An 18,424-nucleotide genomic window follows, 5' to 3' on the forward strand; every position below is an offset into this window, starting at 1 on the left:
GATTTCCAAGCATATACATGAATAAATCTACAGCATGATACCAGATAGATTATAAATACCGAAAAGCTTTAGAAAGAGAATGCCTTTTAAACCCAACCATATATATAGATAATATGGCAAGCAAATAAAAATGACAAAATGTAACAATACCGACAAAACTAAAAAGGTCTTTTATCATGCATCATGCATGTCCAGATAAACTAGTCTTGGACATAAATTGAAAAATATAAATAGTATTTTTTATGGAAAAATATATTATAAGAGAATGAAAACAGATACAACAACGGAGGAAAATTGTCTAAAATCATTAGGTCACAAGACGTCTCGAACGTAGTCTAAAACCAGACGTCTAACATAGTAGTACACCCAGTGCGTCATTTGCCGGCGCTGAAATCTTTGAAATATGCATAGTTGATATAATACACTTTTTTTTTTGTGAAATCTTTAAATATGCATAGTTGATATAATAAACTTTTTTTTTTGTTCCAGATACTATGACACAATTCGAGCCAAGTAATTTACTCGATCATACATAACAAATACCTTGAGAATGTTACAAAATTTATGATAACATAAAAGGATTGATAAACAGAATGCTAGTATACCACAAACACAACTGCAAAACAACACAATACAAATCATGCAAGTCGCTAGAAATCAAAATGAACAGCGGAGAAGTACAACAGCCAATTACACACCCTTCAAGCAAAAACTAGAGAGGAAAAAAAGAACTCAGTAGGTAAATATTCCCAAATTCAAAAGCGTCAATATTCAACGATAAGATTCAAAGCCAAATTAAAATGAAAAATTTAAAACAAAGCAAGCACAGCCACGCAGGGAACAGATGACGCGGGGAACAAATTCAAAGCCAGATTGGACAAATCAATCTCACCGGATTTTGGGAGTTGAAAAAGCTCTACGCTTATTCACTGACTGGGCTGGGATGCTTGCTTGTTCGTCGACGAAGAGAACGGGAAACGCTACTCACGAGAATGGGTTTTATCGGGGTTCAGGGGAGGCAGGGAGGACGTTGACTAGAGTCGCAAACAACTGAGAAAAGGTTTTAAAAAACGGTGATTTTTAGATAATCTAAAAAATTTTAAAAAACGATTTATCTTATAGAGATTTAAAAAAAATCAAAAATTATTTTATGATTGGTTAATAAAATCATAACCATTTTTATTAAAATATGTGTTTGGTTTATCCTTTTGCAAGTATATCTTAAACATACATTTTTAAATGTATTTTACTTTTTTTTTCATCTCAATTTACTTTATTTTTCATCTCCCTCAAAACCTCGCATATCTTTTTAAGATTTTGATTATTTTTAAAATTTTAAACAAATACTTAAAAAATTTTTAAGAGTGATAATTTTCTTACAAAAATTATTTTTTTAAAAAAAACCTTAAACAAACAGGCTCTATATTATAAATATTCATATTCCAAACAAGTGTCCATCATCCCCATCCTCCTCCTTATGATTATCATGTTTTCAGAATCCTAATCTAATAGGGGTAAAGTTTTTTAAATATTAAATATAAAAAATAATTTAATAATGAAAAATGATAAATAATTACATATATATTTTATAAAATTTTTAATGATGTTTTATGTTTTGGAATTATTGAAAAATTAACCATTAAATTACTTGAGATCATTAAAGACTCAAATGGTTTTGAAGTTTAATATATATATATATATATCAAGATGAGGAATGCAAAATAAGGATAGAAGGGTTGCAAAATATATAAACTAATACCCCAAATAAAAATTGCACCAAAATATTAAACTCAATCCTTATGTCCTTTGTAAATATTTCAGATTCATCTTCTCCTTTTTTTTCTTTGGCCAAAATTGGTCCTTAATAGAACAGTAGTTTTTTTGATATGGAGATCAATAGTTATTATAGAGCTCCGTGAATGATATTTTCTCTTAAAAGAAAATATACGATGAAAAAAAAATGAAAGAATTTTTATAAGGATCATTAATTATTTTCTATTCGAAATTAACTTGTTTTGTAACAGCAATGTTACAGCCAGCCAATCAACCAGAATATTATAATATATCAACAAAACAGTATATTCAAAATAATCAACCACGGAATATTCATGTATCAACAAAAAAATCACACTATAAGATTATTAGATTATTAAAAAATCACAATATAATTACATATAAAAAATGAACAACATGCCAAACAAATTCACTCTCCTCCTTATGCCCTTCCCCAAAAATATCCGCCCCTGCCATTATCTCCTCTTCCTTCTGCCACGTATCTTATTTCAAGTCCGATTAGCTTCTTGCCTTCCCGAAATAATCAAATATTTGCTCTTTTTAATATTCTGATTATTTTTAAAATTTTAAACAAACACTTAAAATTTTTTAAAAGTAATTACTTCTTTAAAATAGTTCTTTTTCTTAAAAAAAACTTAAACAAATGGGTCCTATATAATAAATATTCAGAAAATCAACAGAATATCATATCAACAAAAAAAATCACAATATAATTATATGTAACGATGATTATTGGGCAACATTCCAAACAACCATCCAACAGGGGTTAATTTATTTCAAATATTTAAAATAAAAAATAATTTATTAATAAAACATCAATAAATAATTACATACTTTATAATTTTTCTGTGATGTTTTTATGTTTTGAAATTATCGAACAATTAACTTAAAGTCATTTTCATAATGAGCTTCTGGTTTCAAGCTAACTGGGCTCTTCATGCTTCATTCTCAACTCTCAATTGTGTGGAAATCAGAATAATATGGAAATTTAGTTTAATTGTGCTGACAAGTTTAATAAAATGCTTTGTTAATGATCAATTTGATCACAATTCAACTATAATTTTAATCATCAACTCTTGAACTAGTGTCTTTACCAATACAGTTTTCAGTAACTTAAAAATAATAGACAAATGAATGCTGCCAAGCCTTGTGATCAAGCAGAGGCATCCACATTTGGTGCTCATAATTGTGATGAGTGTCCGAATACTCATTAGTGTCAGGAGCAATCTTAACCCTTCATTTCAACTCAAATTGATCATTATGCTATCCATTTAAATAATTTTTAACTATTTTTAATATTATATGTATTAAAATAAAAAATAAAAAAATTAATATTAAATTTGGACTATTTAGAGTACATTTCAATGATTAATTTGCAACATTTATAAATTTTTTAATATTAAATTAAGTTATCTAAATTATATCTGAATTGTCTAGATAGATATAATATTTTTAATATTAAATTAGACTGTTAGATTAAATTTGGAATGACAAGATTGATAATGAATATATTTATTAAAATTTTAAATTTTTTATATTTTTATATTAATAAATATATATTAAAAATTTTAAAAATTAAATTAAATGAACTGTATGAATTAATTTAGACTAAAATGGAGGGCCAGGAGCATACCATTAAATATATAGTACATTTGGTTACGGAAAATACAATAGGAAACGGGCACATATACAGCTATACAAGCCACGCCACTATACAAGAAAATCGACACAGGCGATAACTAATTATACAATTAGTTTGATTTCTTAATCTTATGTACTAACATTTCAGAAATATTTGAGATAACACATTACATAAAAAGATTAAAAAATTATAAATAAGCACCATATAAGAAACATAATACTGATTAAGTTTTATAAATAAATATCAAAATATAAATTTTATTTCTTTTTAATGTAAAAGAGTAGAATACCATTTTAATTAGTTACTTTGGTTGTTTACCATTTTAACAAAAATATTATATTTATTTTAAGAATATATTATTAAAATATTAATAATTTAATATATATATATATATATATATTATTTATAAATCTTCACACAGAATTTAAAATTTAATTTTTGAGATTTACAATTTTGATTTAAAAGTAAATGCAATTTTCTATGAATAATAATAGATGAATTGTTAGAAGGCATTCATCTATAAATTTTATATACCCTAATTAAGCTTCTAATTTTTAAAATAGGATTTATAAATTTTGAAAGAATATTTATAAATAATAATTATAATATTTAAAATATTAAGTATTTAAATACTTCATTTGTTAAAAAATATAAAGTATTTTTTAATGTTAGGTGTTCAAAATATAAGGAGTATCTATTTAGTTTTTCAATGTGTAATTAATACCTATTAAATAAAGAAAAATATGAAAAAGGTAATGTTAGTTTGATGACAATTAATCAACTTACTGGGGAGCGTGATTCTGTTTAAAATGCCTTATATTTTTTACTAAGAGAGTATTGATATTTTAATATGATATTATCAAACAAGCATATTAATTTTACTTAATTACTTGTGTTGGTGTGAATAATGGTGATTTGATAATCACCTACCAAAGTACTTAGTCAAAATTGAATTTTAGTCTTTTACGTGTAAAAGAAATAACATTTGTCTCTCTTAGTATTTATTTATAATTTAGAGAATTTAATCTGTATAAAATTTTTATATTATAATTATTTGTAATTTTTGGGTTCATTTTTTGTAAATTTTGGGTTATTTTATACACTTTTTCATTAATTAATGATTAAAGTTAATTTTTGTTCACAATAAGAGCAATACTAAAAGGTTTTTAAAAGTTGAAGGAAAATATTGCATAAAAATAAGTTTAGAATTTCACATACTGTTAGACTTATAATTTAAGGATAAAATTATTGTTTAACCTTTTTCTTAAAGGAACTTGAATTTTGATTGTAATGAAATTTAATTTGTCTTCTTTCTATTGTTTTAAAATGGCTTGGATGTGTATGCCAAAAAAAAAAAAGACTTTTAAATGTTGATCTTTCAATTTCTCAAATATTATTCAGATGATTATTTTTCTTCATTCATTACTTTTAATATAATTGAATGTTTAGGTTTGAAAATAAGGTATATTTTTTCTAAGCACAAGGCTGAGATTGAGGTAGAGAAAAATTAATAATTTATAAAAAGAGAATGATTATTAAATTCTAAAAGCTTAATTTACTTACAGTTAGTAATAAATTTTAGAAAAAATATAACTTTGGGTCCCTAAATTTTACTCACTTTTGCTATAGGTTCCTACACTTTTTTTTTGATATTCTAAATCCTTATATTTTTATTTTTTAGTATTTTAGATCTCTTCAAAAATAAAGTATAAGGATTTTGGAGGAATTTAGAACACTAAAAAAAAAGTGCATGAACCTATAGCAAAATGTGAGTAAAGTGCAAAACCTAAAGTTATATTTTTCCTAAATATGAAAATATGAAAACTATAGGTGCAAATCATGTGGAGTGACTTATGAGACTATAGAAAAATCCTTAAATTGATCTAGTGCATCACATTATTCATGATTCATTCAATAAAAACATGACATTCATATGTCATTAAATATAAACTGATGCTAACATTAATGATAATAGAAAAGAAAAAATAAAAAAAAATAAATAGTCATTTTATTATAAAAATAAATTTATTATAATGTGATGCATAAGATCTATCTGAGTATTTATGGGAGATTTTAATATTTAATATGTAGATGTGACTCTTATCTAAAATCTGACACTTATTTATAATCTGGTATTTACATGTTGACCCATTCAATTTCCACTAGTTTATTATGCTTGTTTGCTTAATGTTAACTAGGGTCAAATTGTTAATCTGTCTCTCAATTTTTGAAGGCACACAAGGTGTCTTTAAGTTAGCATTGGTGCAATGTTACCCCTCATATGTTAAAATGAAATCATATGATCTCTTTGTTAAACATTAATTAATTTAACCTTTAGTTGATTTAAAAAAATTATAGATAAGGATGTAAAAAATTACTTAGGACACAAAAAAATTATAAATAAGTAACTTGCAAAAAAAAAATATCAATTACATCTTTTAAATTATAAATAAATCGGAATAGATTAATGTTACTTTTTCCTCATTCAAGAGATCAAAATAAACCAACTCTCTAACTGACATTATCAAATCACCATTGCTTGCATCAAGATTGGAAAGTATTATACTTATTTTAATAATATTTTATTAAAATATTAATACTTTAATATGTAATAATTTAAATATTATTATTTAACAATATTAACAAGCCAATGAAATTTATAACTTAACTAGTTTATTGGTGATTTATGAGTGAATATGTTTTTTTTACGCTATTTGTAAATTTCTAAAAGACAACTTATAAATTTTAAAGAAAGGCATGTATATTTAAAAGGCTGAAATTTTATAATTTCCGATGGTAATGCTTAATTGATAGTATGAACATGCCATTTATTTTAATTTTATTGAGGGTTTCTGTTTGGATATTAAGAGAAACACTTGGGTAAAGCATGGGAATGGACATGACATTTGTGTTGATTTTATTGGCTATTGCTTTCCAAATATCAAGAGACACCACTTGTAAGGTCTGTGAAGAAACATGTCATTTGCATTGGTTTATTTAAGAAACGTGCCATTTGTATCGGTTTTATTTGAGTTATAAATAAACCTTTTTATATATATTTTAAAAAAAATTGGGATATAAATAGAACACAATATAGGGTCTCAGGACTTGGGATTAGAAGGGAGAGAGAGCAGAGGAAGGATGAAATCCTACCCACCTGTAATTTCTCAAATGAGGTAGATGTATAATTAGCACACAATATAGGAAAAAAGGACTGGGGAGCAAGAAACATTACGCATGCACACAATGGAAGGAGAGGGCAAGGAGAGAAGAAGGGAAGAACATGAGAGGAGGGGAGAGGAGCCAATTCACTTTTTTTCCTTCCATTTCTCTCCATTTTCCCAATATGAACGGTGAGGATTGGGAAAATGGAGGGATCAAAGTGAAGAGACTCTTCTCCCCAAAAAGAGAAGGCAAGCATAACCTGTTATGTTATGATTGCTTGTCATACCAATGTTTTTTCTTTTTTAAAAAATTAAAAGTATAGAACTTGGTATGATTGAAGCTGAGTTTTATATTTCATATTAAAAAAATTGGAATTCAAGTTGTTTGTATTAAACCAAAATTTTAATGTATAATATATGAAAAAATATTTTTGAAAGTATAGTATATAGGTAGCTAATTTTTTTATAGTATTGCAGTGAAATTGCCGATTAGCACAGGGAAAAATTATTCCCACCAAAAGAAGACTGCAAGGATTTTACAAAGCTAAATAAGCTATTTATAGATTCAAGTAAAGGATTGCAGTTACTTTCTTCTGAAAATTAAATACACTTCTCATCCGCCAAAAACGAACAAAAATGAAAACAATAGGAACAGGTAAAGGTAAATATAAAAAGATTCAATTAAAGCAATACTATTGGTGACTTTTATATACTTTTGTATATAAAAACGAACAAAAATGAAAACAATAGGAACAGGTAAAGGTAAATATAAAAAGATTCAATTAAAGCAATGCTATTGGTGACTTTTGTATATATCACGAGAGAGCAAAGGTTTCCCAAACTAACTGCAATTTTAGGAGGCATGCAGATTAAATCCTCATGGCAGATGGGATACATTTCCACAGGTAACGTGTATTTACGCATATGCTCTTACTGCACATGTTAAAATCAATTATAAATTCAAAATTATGTTTTCAAAAAAATTTCCAAATACTCATTTTTACATGCCAAAATTAATTATAAATTCAAAACTATGATTTTCTTAAAAATATTCAAACACTCTCATGCATGCCAAAATCAATTATGAACTCAAAACTATGATTATCTCATAGGTTACTATTACTTGCTTTTCAATCCAATTTTTCAATTTTAAATTTCTAAAAATTTATTTAAAAATCATATAAATTATTTTAAAAATTATATTTTTTGGTTCATAATTGATTTTGACATAATAAGATGTGTTTTGATATATTTAAGAAAACCATAATTTTAAGTTTATAATTGATTTTAGCATGTATAATGGGTGTTTGTATATTTTTAAGAAAGCATGATTTTAAATTTATAATTAATTTTAATATTTAATATGGATGTTGGATATATTTCACAAAACTATGGTTTTAACCTTTAAAATTGATTTTGAATGTTATCCAATAGGTACAAGATTATTCAAAATTGCCTCATTCAAAACCTCTTTATTGTGACCCTGACATTTATCCTCTTGGAGCGGACTTAGTACATATAAATTCAGCATGTTTCAACCTTACTTTATTTGTATTGAAGTTTTGTTTCAATTTATTCAATGGTAATAGATAAGGTATAAGTGAACCAAAAACTAATTTCTATATTTAATTATGAATGTGTTTTTTTTTCATATTTATGTTGGTTTCTCTTAAATATGTGATCAACAATAAAATTTTGTACTCTCTATTAAATATTTAAAGGAATTAAAGATGGAGATTCCTTGCACCCAAAAAAAAAAAATTCCATTTTACCATTTGTTTAAATGCATTCATAAAAGAATATCTTCCTTCAACATAATAAATGTCTGGAGTTTTACATTCAACTCAAAAAAAGAAGATTAATAGTTACACAAAAATTTTCTTTCAATTACAACTTTTTTTTATCACAAAATATGTTTGCGAAAAAAAAATCTGTTATTAAAGTGATCAAGATGCCTAAACAGCTTGAATAAAGATAGTTATTTTTAGTTGACATATTTTGACTTACATAAATAATTGTGACTTTTATCTTAATTTCAAAATTTATAACTTAAAAAAAATACTAAACACTCGATTAGGTATTAGTAAGAAGACCAAAGAAATCCATTTAATAAGTATATCGAGATATGAGAATTTGAAAGTTAAAATTCATGTTGGAATTTACAAAGTTGTCATCATGTTTCTTCTCTTTGAAAATTATAATGGGATAATATTGGGTTGTGAATTGAGCCTCTATCCATTGGGCTCACTTGTATGGTCCACCTATCACGGTCCACATAAGATCATAAAGACCAATCTATTTGAATTTATTAATTAATGTTAATTCATAAATAAATAGTCCAACAAATTAGTCATTTAAATTTCAAAAGCCAAATTGATAACTTTAACAAATTTAAGCAACTAAAAGTTTTATTATTTTAAAATTATAATATAAAAAAGCTAAATTACGCCAATTTCTTTCAAACTTTAAAATATGTGTAATTAATAGGCTAAATGACTACCTACACAAATTTTAAAGTTCAATGAAGAGAATGGTTATTTTTACATAAGGCTTAAAACTAAGAGAAATTATATATATTACACACACATAAATTGTTTTTGTTTTTCTAAGGATCAGAAGCACAGGCCGCAGTATTTTTCGAGGCATTTAGCAACCCAGAAATCTTAAAAGAGGGGAAAAAGGAGAGTTGCAAGAACACCACACAAATATTTTAACAAAAAAAAAAAAAAACAACAACACATAAATGTACAATTGACAAATTGATTAGCAACAAAAGTTGTAAATAAAAAAATTTAAAATAAAATAGAATATTCTCAAATTTTAAACAACAACAACAACAACAACAAGCCTTTATCCCACTAGGTGGGGTCGGCTACATGGATTGCAAGACGCCATTGTGCTCTATCATTTATCAAGCTTTTAGGAATGTTATTAATTAATAGATCGCATTCAACAACTTCCAAGAGTGTTCTCTTAGGCCTTTCTCTACCTCTCTTAATCGGACTCAAAATTATATGTTTCACTCTTCTCACTGATGCCTCCCTTGGTCTTCTTTGTACATGCCCAAACCATCTCAATCGATTTTCTACTATTTTTTCCTCAATAGGTGCCACCCTCACTTTTTCGCGTACGTGCTCATTTCGAATTTTATCTTTACGTGTATGTCCGCACATCAATCGTAACATTCTCATCTCTGCTACTCCAACTTTATGCTCATGCTATCCCGTTAGAGCCTAGCATTCACTACTATATAACATTGCCGGTCTGCTAGCAGTGCGATAAAACTTTCCTTTAAGTTTATTAGGCACCTTACGGTCTCAAATAACTCCTTTAGCTTTTCTCCAATTAAACCACCCAACTTGAATTCTATGTAAAATATCTCCACTGATTTCGCCATCATTTGAATAATGGCTCCCAAATATCTAAACTTTTTCACTTGAGGTATAATTTGATCTCCCAATTTCACTTCCAAATTATTGTCGAATAGTCCTTTACCAAATTTAAAATATAAATATTCCGTCTTACTTCTACTCAAACGAAAACCTTTCAACTCCAATGTCCTCCTCCATAACTCAAGTTTACAATTAATCTCTTCTCTTGTTTTTTGCTATAAGAACTATATCATCCGCGAAGAGCATATATTTCAAAATTTCCCCTTGAATATGTTCTGTCAAAACATTTAAGATCAAGTTGAATAAATAAGGACTCAGAGATGATCCCTGATGTAGTCCAATCTTTATAGGAAAATCCTTTGTTTGACCACTAGGCATTCTTATACTAGTTTTTATCCCCTCATATATATCTTATATGGCTTTAATATAAGTAATCTGTACTTCTTTTTTTTCCAACACTTTCCAAAGCACTTCTCTTGGTATACGGTCATAAGCTTTTTCCAAATCAATAAAAACCATGTGTAGATCTTTATCTTTACAACGATACTTTTCCAATTAATCCCCTTAGTAAATAAATCGCCTCTATAGTTGATCTACCTGGCATAAAACAAACTGATTCTCAGAAATACTTGTCTCCAATCTCAACCTGTGCTCAATTACTTTCTCCCACAATTTCATTGTGTGGCTCATGAGTTTAATCCTTTATAGTTAGTATAATTCTGAATATCTCCTTTATTTTTATAAATAGGAATTAATATACTTCTCCTCCACTCATCAGGCATTTTCTTGGACCACAAAATCACATTAAATAACTTAGTTAACCATCTCACTCCTTTTTCACCTAAACATTTCCACGCTTCGATAGATATACAATCAAATCGTTGGCTCTACCATTTGCCATTTTCTTAAGAGCTTCCTTTACCTCCTTATCACGTATTATTTGATAGAATGACAAATTTGAAAATATAATTCAAAGTTTAAAATGATATATGAAATATGATATTTAATTAGGTTCATTCCATTATGTGTTGAGAAATAAGTCAATATCTATCAGTAAATCAATAATATCATATGTTATATATTTAATTAATGGCGAGATCAAGACTAACAAAATACCCCAAAATTAAGAAGATAGACTGTTCATTTAACATAGCTTAAGTTGAATGAACATTTACGTCTATTGTAGATTAACAATTCATCCAAAAAAAAAAGAGGGAGAATCACGTTTAAAACCTTCATTATGTTAAAATAACAGTAGAGACTTGTTTTTTTTAAATGATGATTTATTGATCTTATCTGTAAATAATTCCTGTAAATAATTCTCTTAATAGATTGTAATTCTTTCAAAAAATGATGAGACCAAAAAACCATTCAAAACAAATCATGGCATTGGGCCCCTCCAAAAAATAAAAGTCATGCGCACTAGGGCAAAATATGAATTATAGTTTTTTAAGTGTTAATGAGCAAATAAGATCCTGAATTATTGTTCAAAAATCACCTTAAAACTTGAACTCTTAAAATATACAAAATAGGTCCTAAATTTTTAAATTTATAGCAAAATAAACCTTGATCATTAACTTTTTAACACGATTACTGTCCACACAGGTACTGTAGGGTTTTTCCTACGAATTTAATCCTGACTGTTACAATGCCCACTACTAATTTAAAAAATAAAAAAATTAGGAAGAGCTGTGGCACCTACCGGTTCACCCTTCTCTCTCCACCCCTAAGGGAGAGCCGGCAGCTCCGCTACTGATTGCAGGGACATGAGTTTCAAAATTATCTTCACTAACGTGAATGTTCAATCGAGACATCATTTGCTTAATGAACTCCTGGTTTTGAGCTAGCTGGGCTCTCAGTGCTTCCTCCCGTGCTTCATTCTCAGCTCTCAATTGTTCTTCTTTGGCCTCAAATTTAGCTACAACATTGACAAATAATGTTAAAGCAATATTATGTTTATGGATTCAGAAGATTTAATATATGTGTGTGTGTATATAAGTTCAACAGATGTAATTTAACTTCTTAGGATGATAAAATAATTTAGGTCACGTCTGGTTATTAAAAAGAATATATATATATATATATATATAAGTTCAACAGATGTCATTTAACTTCTTAGGACGATAAAATAATTTAGGTCACGTTTGGCTATTAAAATGGATTGAAAAAAAAGGTAAAAATGAGATTATCAAAAGAAATAGTAAACCATATTCATAAAAGAAGAGAATAATTTAGTTCATGAAATTATAAATTATGATTCATAAAATTTTTAACAGGTGTAATAATTCTTATATTTATAGTATATATTAATGAATTTTATCATGCTTATCATGAAGAGGAGGGATAATTTAATTTATTTTTGTATTATTTTTTTCAATCTATTCTATTCCATTCCTTTCTAATAACCAAATGTGACCTTAATTTTGGCATTGTAAGTGGCTAACAAGGTTTCTGAGAATGCAACAGAAGATTAAAAAAAGATAATAGTTATAGTGTCTCTCACTTTAAGCTTAAATAATGGCGGCATTTCCATCCTCTCTTTTTCCCTCCCTAGTAAGCTATACAAATCAAAGAATGATTTTAAAAAAGCATTAATTTTTTTATTTTACTCGATTTTAACTAACTTTTCTTAATGTAAAAAAGCATGAGTAGTAAAATGTTTGAGCTAATTACCAGCAACTGCTTCAACTATGTGAGGAAGTTGTGATAACGGAGGCTCACTTTGTGTTGTCATCTTTTCAGCAGCTCTCGTTGGTTCATGAGAAGTAGAAGAAGGACCAACACCATTCTCGTTCTTCTCATCCTCATATTCTGAAATCCTCAAAGGCTGTTGTTGGTTCTGATGAAGAGGAAAAGGTATTGCACAAAGCATCCTCTACTTAATTCATATCAATTTAATACTTATCAGGAGTAAAAGAAAAACATTCTTTGACGACCTCATTCCATTTACACTCTTGATTTGAAAATTTTGCATCTTAAATAAGAATAAATTCATTTTTTAATTTACATACATATATGTATATAGGGACAATGAAATTTTCCATCCCTCAAGTTTGTATCCGTTATTGATTTATTTTTTTTTTAAATTTAGTTTTTATTAATTTATCCTTACTTTTTTTAAAAAAATAAATATCAAGTTAATCCTTTAAGTTTTAAAATATAAATTAACTCACAAATTAATATAATTTATAAAGCATACTAATGACTTGGAGTACACACTACACTAATTTAGAATAAATTTTTTTCAAAATCAGTTTATTTTTATTACTCTAATCATTTACGTTGTATTTTTTAAAATTTTTAAAAATTTTTGAACATGTTTTTCTTACCTAAATAATTACACTTTTTTTTATTAATTTAGATAACTATCATCAATATTACTTTATCCATTCAGCAAATTTTAACAATATTACATCTTTAAACAATAATTGAAGCAAAGTTAAAAAGTTAAATTAATAATTGAAGCAAATTTGACGAATTAAAATTTTACTTATACCAATATATAATGCAATTCAATCCAAATGCTTAATAATACATGAAATAAGCCCAATAAAATCAATCATGATATGGAATCAGTACTCTATCCACAGGCATCTAAATTATTTTGCTTATGATTTATTTTTCATGGAAGCTCTCAATCAAAAGGTGGTTTAATTTAATTAGCAGATGCACTGACACAGTAATAATATTCATTCATCAGCCGCGGAACCACATGTATGACCCCCTCACTTAAAAATAACATATTATGGGTATAAAATTTTAGATTTTACACCCCCTCTTTTTAATATTTTACATATTAAATCAATTTGATTCTTTCTTTAAATTCAATGTTGAAATTTTCAACTTTTCATCTCAAAATTCAGTAATATAATATATATATATATAATATTAATTTTTAATTATTAAATTAATTTTGACATTTTTTTTTTGACAAAAATTACCTCCTAACCCAGGACTACTTTCGCCACCGGTAATATTAAAGGGGCCTCGTAAGAAAATGATTAAGTCGCCATACACATCATATATAGGGCGCATTAAACTATTTTTGGATCTTCTGGAATTTTCTGACCTTTCTTTTGGCTGGTCCCACTGACCGTATGGCTGTCCAAATACACTTCTTCATTGGACTCATCACTGTATGGACTGTATCTATAGCCGCCGCACTCAGAGTGAACATTTGCTCCTCCGCGTTCAATGATACTGAATCAACTCCTGCAATTTTTAATTTCACAACACCCCGCAGACGATTAATCTTTGAAAGCTTAAAAAAAATCCAATTTTTTTTTTTTTTGGGGTTGAGTCAAATTTCAGCACCAGCAGTTTCGTCACTTTCAGAATCATAATGTTGACTCTTATATTCTATCTGAGTGCAACACTGATTTCTTTTACACTCTTTTGTGAAATAATATTTTGAAGTAGATTTATATATTCTTTTATGAGATTCAAATATGAAGAAGAGAGAATACGTCAAAGAAAAATGTCATGTCCTTAATAAGAGGATCCATAGTCCTCTTAAAAATAAAAACAAGATCAAGTACCGAATTGTCGAAGAAACTTATAATAAAGCATGTAAAATTCACAAAAAACAAGATGATGCAACAAGAAGATATTTCAAAACTCCAATGCAAGAGAAAAATGATATTTCAAACATGTGGCGGGAGGGTGTAATGAATTGCAACAAAATCTTGCAAAGATGAAAAGGAAAACAAATTGTCCAACCATGTCAATTGAATTCACCCTGTGGCAATAGTTTTTATCTGTTGTCATAGGCCAAAAACATTACAGTGAATTAAACCAATATCTAACTACCCAAATCAACAAAATTAAATGTAAGCATACCCAAGCAATTTTCAAGCTCAATCCTATGATTTTAATTCTAACCCAATCCTGTGGTATTATCGTTTAGGATCACAAGACTACCTATTAACTAGCATTATCAAACAATTATACTACATTATCAGTTTCCTTAGCAAGAATTGATTTAAAACCACAACAAAACAGAATCTAAATCGTTGTCCTTTCTCCTACGAGAAAAGAAATTAAGGAAGAGATACTGTTTAGAATGAGCTCTTCAACCTTAAAAGTTTAGTTATTTTTTCCCTCTCCAACTCTTCTCTTACAATCTCGTACAGCAGCTACAATAGAGGAAGAATAAAGCTTTAACTCCTTAATATTTTTGAAAAAAAAAAAATTTCCACAGCTTCCACGTTAAAGTTAGACATCCAAAATTTGAACAAACTTAAATTGCTGAAATTATTGGTTTAATAAAATGGGACCTCACGACAATCAATAGTTTCAAGAATAACGAATTTCATAAGAAGGACCTCAAACAACTAGTGAATTCCAACAAGCTGAAAAAATAGAGCCTAACGAGCGAAATTTCAACAACAAAACAATTTGAATAGATGAACAAAATCCTTCCTCACACCCTAAGCAAGCTTAATGATAGCAATCAATAAAGCAACCAAAATAGTATAAGAAATTTCAAATTTTTAATAATAAAGTCTAAAACCAGCAAAAGGAGAGAACCCACATCTAAACTGTTATGTTTAAAACCCATTTGTCAAACCCATATTTAAACTCATCTCTCTCAATCCGCAACCACAGCTTCCATTTTAGTTGCCCAACACCTTAGAAATAACAAAGAGGAGTGAAAGACTTCCAAGATCATAGTGACACTTCAACGAAGAAGTGGCCTGGTGAATAAAACAGAAACAAGAGGGGAAGTGCCAAGAATGTGAGGGTGAGGGTTCAAACAATAAGGGGCTTTGGAGAATTACTGGTGAGGGAAAATGATGAAGGCACGAACTCTGTTTTGGGTTTATAAAGGGGGAAAAAAATTATCAAGTTTGCCTCAACTACGTTGTTTTAAGCTAAACAATGTAGTTTGTGTGATTATCCATGTTGGTTAATGACAAAATCGATGTAGATAATTTAAATGAAGTTCAATTTAATTTAAAAAATGTCACTGTCTTTTTTCTACGCCGGTTTTGATACTTACCAAGGTTTTACTCAGTCAGTTCATGTGTGGAAACCAAATATGCCTGTTTTCAAAGTTTCTCTCAATAAATTTCGTGCATAGATTCATGTCTTTGGATTTCCCTTAGAATATATTATACTGAATCTACTATTCAAAGAACCCTCATAGAGGGTAATGATCACTTATCTCAATTAACCGTACGCAGCTCAATCTATTAATCTATATTTATAACCCACCGTCAAAGTCATTTAATTTGATTAATCAGGCTGAGACAGAATAATAATCCAAATGCAGTCAACTAATCATCTTCGGACTACAATTAGGATATTTTATTGTCCAGATGATATCCTCTTACTTAATGATATCCAGAACGTTAGATTCATATCAAATCAAATACAATTGATATGATCATAATATAATAAATCATAATAATAATTAATACTAATAATATTAATATTAATAATAATAAAATATCTAACATCTACTATTAGCTTGGTTGGGAATAAATTAGGATCCTTCATTCGTTATGATTGGAAAAGCTCTATCTATCAGAAGGGATTTCACTTTCAAGTTCCCATATTTGATTTATTATAGTGTCTTCAGTCTCTCAATTTTGTTTTGCAAAATGGAATCTTGATGTCTGTTTTGTCCTCATGTTTGTGGCTTTTGCTCTGTTTGTTGTTTTTCTTTTATTGTGACCATAGGTATCTTGGATTTTAATGTAATAATAATTTTATTTTAATATCAATTGGACTTATATTCAGGAAAAAAAAATGCTACAGCGTGAAAAGATGTAAATTGTGAATTTATCTTAAACTTCGTGTGAAGACACAGTATTCCCTCCAAATTTTATGTTAAAGACGGAGAAACAGGAAAATGCAGCAAAAAAGTATTGCTAAACCCTGATCCCAGATAAGCGTTTCAACGCCTTCTGCTTCCCACGATCACCACGGAAATAGACAAAGACTGTGAGTTCGGTGGCTCCGAAGGAGAGAACCTCCGCAGTCTGCGTTATAGAAAACTCGGTGTTAGATTTAAATACATTAAATAGAAGGCTCTGTTTTCCCTCAAAAAAAGGAGGAGGAAAGGAAAAGGTCCTGTTTTTAAAGATTATTTTTCTCTTTCAAGAATAAAACAACATCCGGTTTGAGTAAATTAAAACAAAGGGCAATTTGTAGGCCAAAGGTTTTAATCTGAAAAAAACCTTAGCTCTATTTTCTCACTCTCTCTTGTTTTTCGTTTTCATTTTTGGCCCCAATCCAAGAATTATTCGAGTATGAATGGCTGAACAAAACATAAATTATAATAACATCAAAAAAAGAATAGCTGGAGGAGGAGGCAGTGAGGTCCACATTAAGACTTGGATAGCCTTCACGATCAGGAGCCAGGTTGAGAGACATGGATATGCGTTTCACCATCAACAATGTCTGCTTCTGATCCCTTGCCATGTGAGCTTGCAAGTGAAGGCTATGGAACCTCAGGATTTTGTTCTCCAGCTCCATCAGCTTCTCCTTGTGACGATACAGTTTGGGAATGTCCCAGCTTCGTATTTTGGAGCACTTGGAAACAAGCTTCGTACCATCTTCTAGCAAGCTCCACAAGGCAAAAGTTTCTCTTCTGTAATCTGGTCCCTTCAATCGTCTATTTAGTTCTTCAATCTCTTCGATGACAGGACATAACAGATCGAGTGTTTCTTCAAGTTCCTCCAATTTGGGTTTGAACGTCACGACGTTGTTCTTCGTCCTCCATACTTCCTTTCGGAGTTGTTCAAACACAAGTCCCAAAACAGCTCCCCCAACCAGCTCCAACGCCATGCCTTCACCGATTCAACTGAAGCATCAGCCAATAAACTTTCTGACAAACTAAATTTCATACTCAGATCTGGATCCCGCCTTGCCTCTTGAGTCCAACCCAGTAAAAACACTTTTTCTTTCCGCGTCGACCCAAGAAATTTCGTACGAAGTATCTTGTGCTTTTCCATGCACCTTCAACCTTCATTCCTCTGCAGCTAAAAAAAATAAAATAATAGGTTAGGTGGCACAGATTGCTAGCCACAATTAATATCCTTAACTTCTAGTTAACCTAATATTTTTAAAAGTCATAATTCTAAATACCCTTATTAACGTGGGATGGCCAGCTCTACAATACATGAACAGTGCTTCCTTAAACGAGAATTGTCAATCAAATCAATTTCTTCTCACATCTTCTTTGTCGTGTTGTGCCATGTGATCAGCACTATAGATTTCTTGGGGCGTACTTCAGCGCTGGTTCAATTTTTTTTTTTTAATAAAAGGCTACCGTAAAACCGTGTAAGGACCGGAATCAGGTAAGATTAGAAGCTATAAGGCTTATACAATCAATTAACAGTATATCAAAAAGACAAATATCAAAATTATCCGGTGATGCCTTGTGTGCCATACAATCAACGCATCTATTAGTTTCTCTGAAAACG

At 28.8% G+C, this 18,424-nt stretch overlaps 2 protein-coding genes across 2 annotated transcripts in view; both read right to left on the minus strand.

Annotated features, from left to right (window-relative positions):
* LOC129289763 (uncharacterized) overlaps nt 1-18,424 on the minus strand; it is a 67,171-nt gene that overhangs the window by 2,441 nt on the left and 46,306 nt on the right. The window contains exon 2 of the mRNA XM_054926517.1: nt 893-921. The gene's annotated coding sequence lies outside the window, so the exon portion shown is untranslated. The remainder of the gene's footprint in view (nt 1-892; nt 922-18,424) is intronic.
* Nucleotides 11,529-17,968, minus strand: LOC129289764 (uncharacterized). The gene is made up of 5 exons (XM_054926518.1): nt 17,325-17,968; nt 16,873-16,978; nt 14,062-14,204; nt 12,666-12,831; nt 11,529-11,910 (listed from the first exon to the last, which is right to left on the minus strand). The coding sequence occupies exons 1-5, from the start codon at nt 17,784-17,786 to the stop codon at nt 11,699-11,701; spliced, it is 1,089 nt and encodes a 362-aa protein (XP_054782493.1). The 5' UTR covers nt 17,787-17,968; the 3' UTR covers nt 11,529-11,698.

This window comes from Prosopis cineraria, unplaced genomic scaffold (assembly GCF_029017545.1).
Source record: "Prosopis cineraria cultivar Desert tree isolate PC_DT_omini unplaced genomic scaffold, ASM2901754v1 PC13, whole genome shotgun sequence".
Taxonomy (NCBI): Eukaryota; Viridiplantae; Streptophyta; class Magnoliopsida; order Fabales; family Fabaceae; genus Prosopis; species Prosopis cineraria.

Coding starts and splice junctions, on each gene's coding strand:
- LOC129289764 (XM_054926518.1), bottom strand. CDS start 17,786: ATGGCGTTGGAGCTGGTTGGGGGAGCTGTTTTGGGACTTGTGTTTGAA. Junction 14,205..16,872: donor ACGCTTATCTGGGATCAGGG/TTTAGCAATACT, acceptor TAAAAATTGCAG/GAGTTGATTCAGTATCATTG. Junction 11,911..12,665: donor CATAGTTGAAGCAGTTGCTG/GTAATTAGCTCA, acceptor TCAATGTTGTAG/CTAAATTTGAGGCCAAAGAA.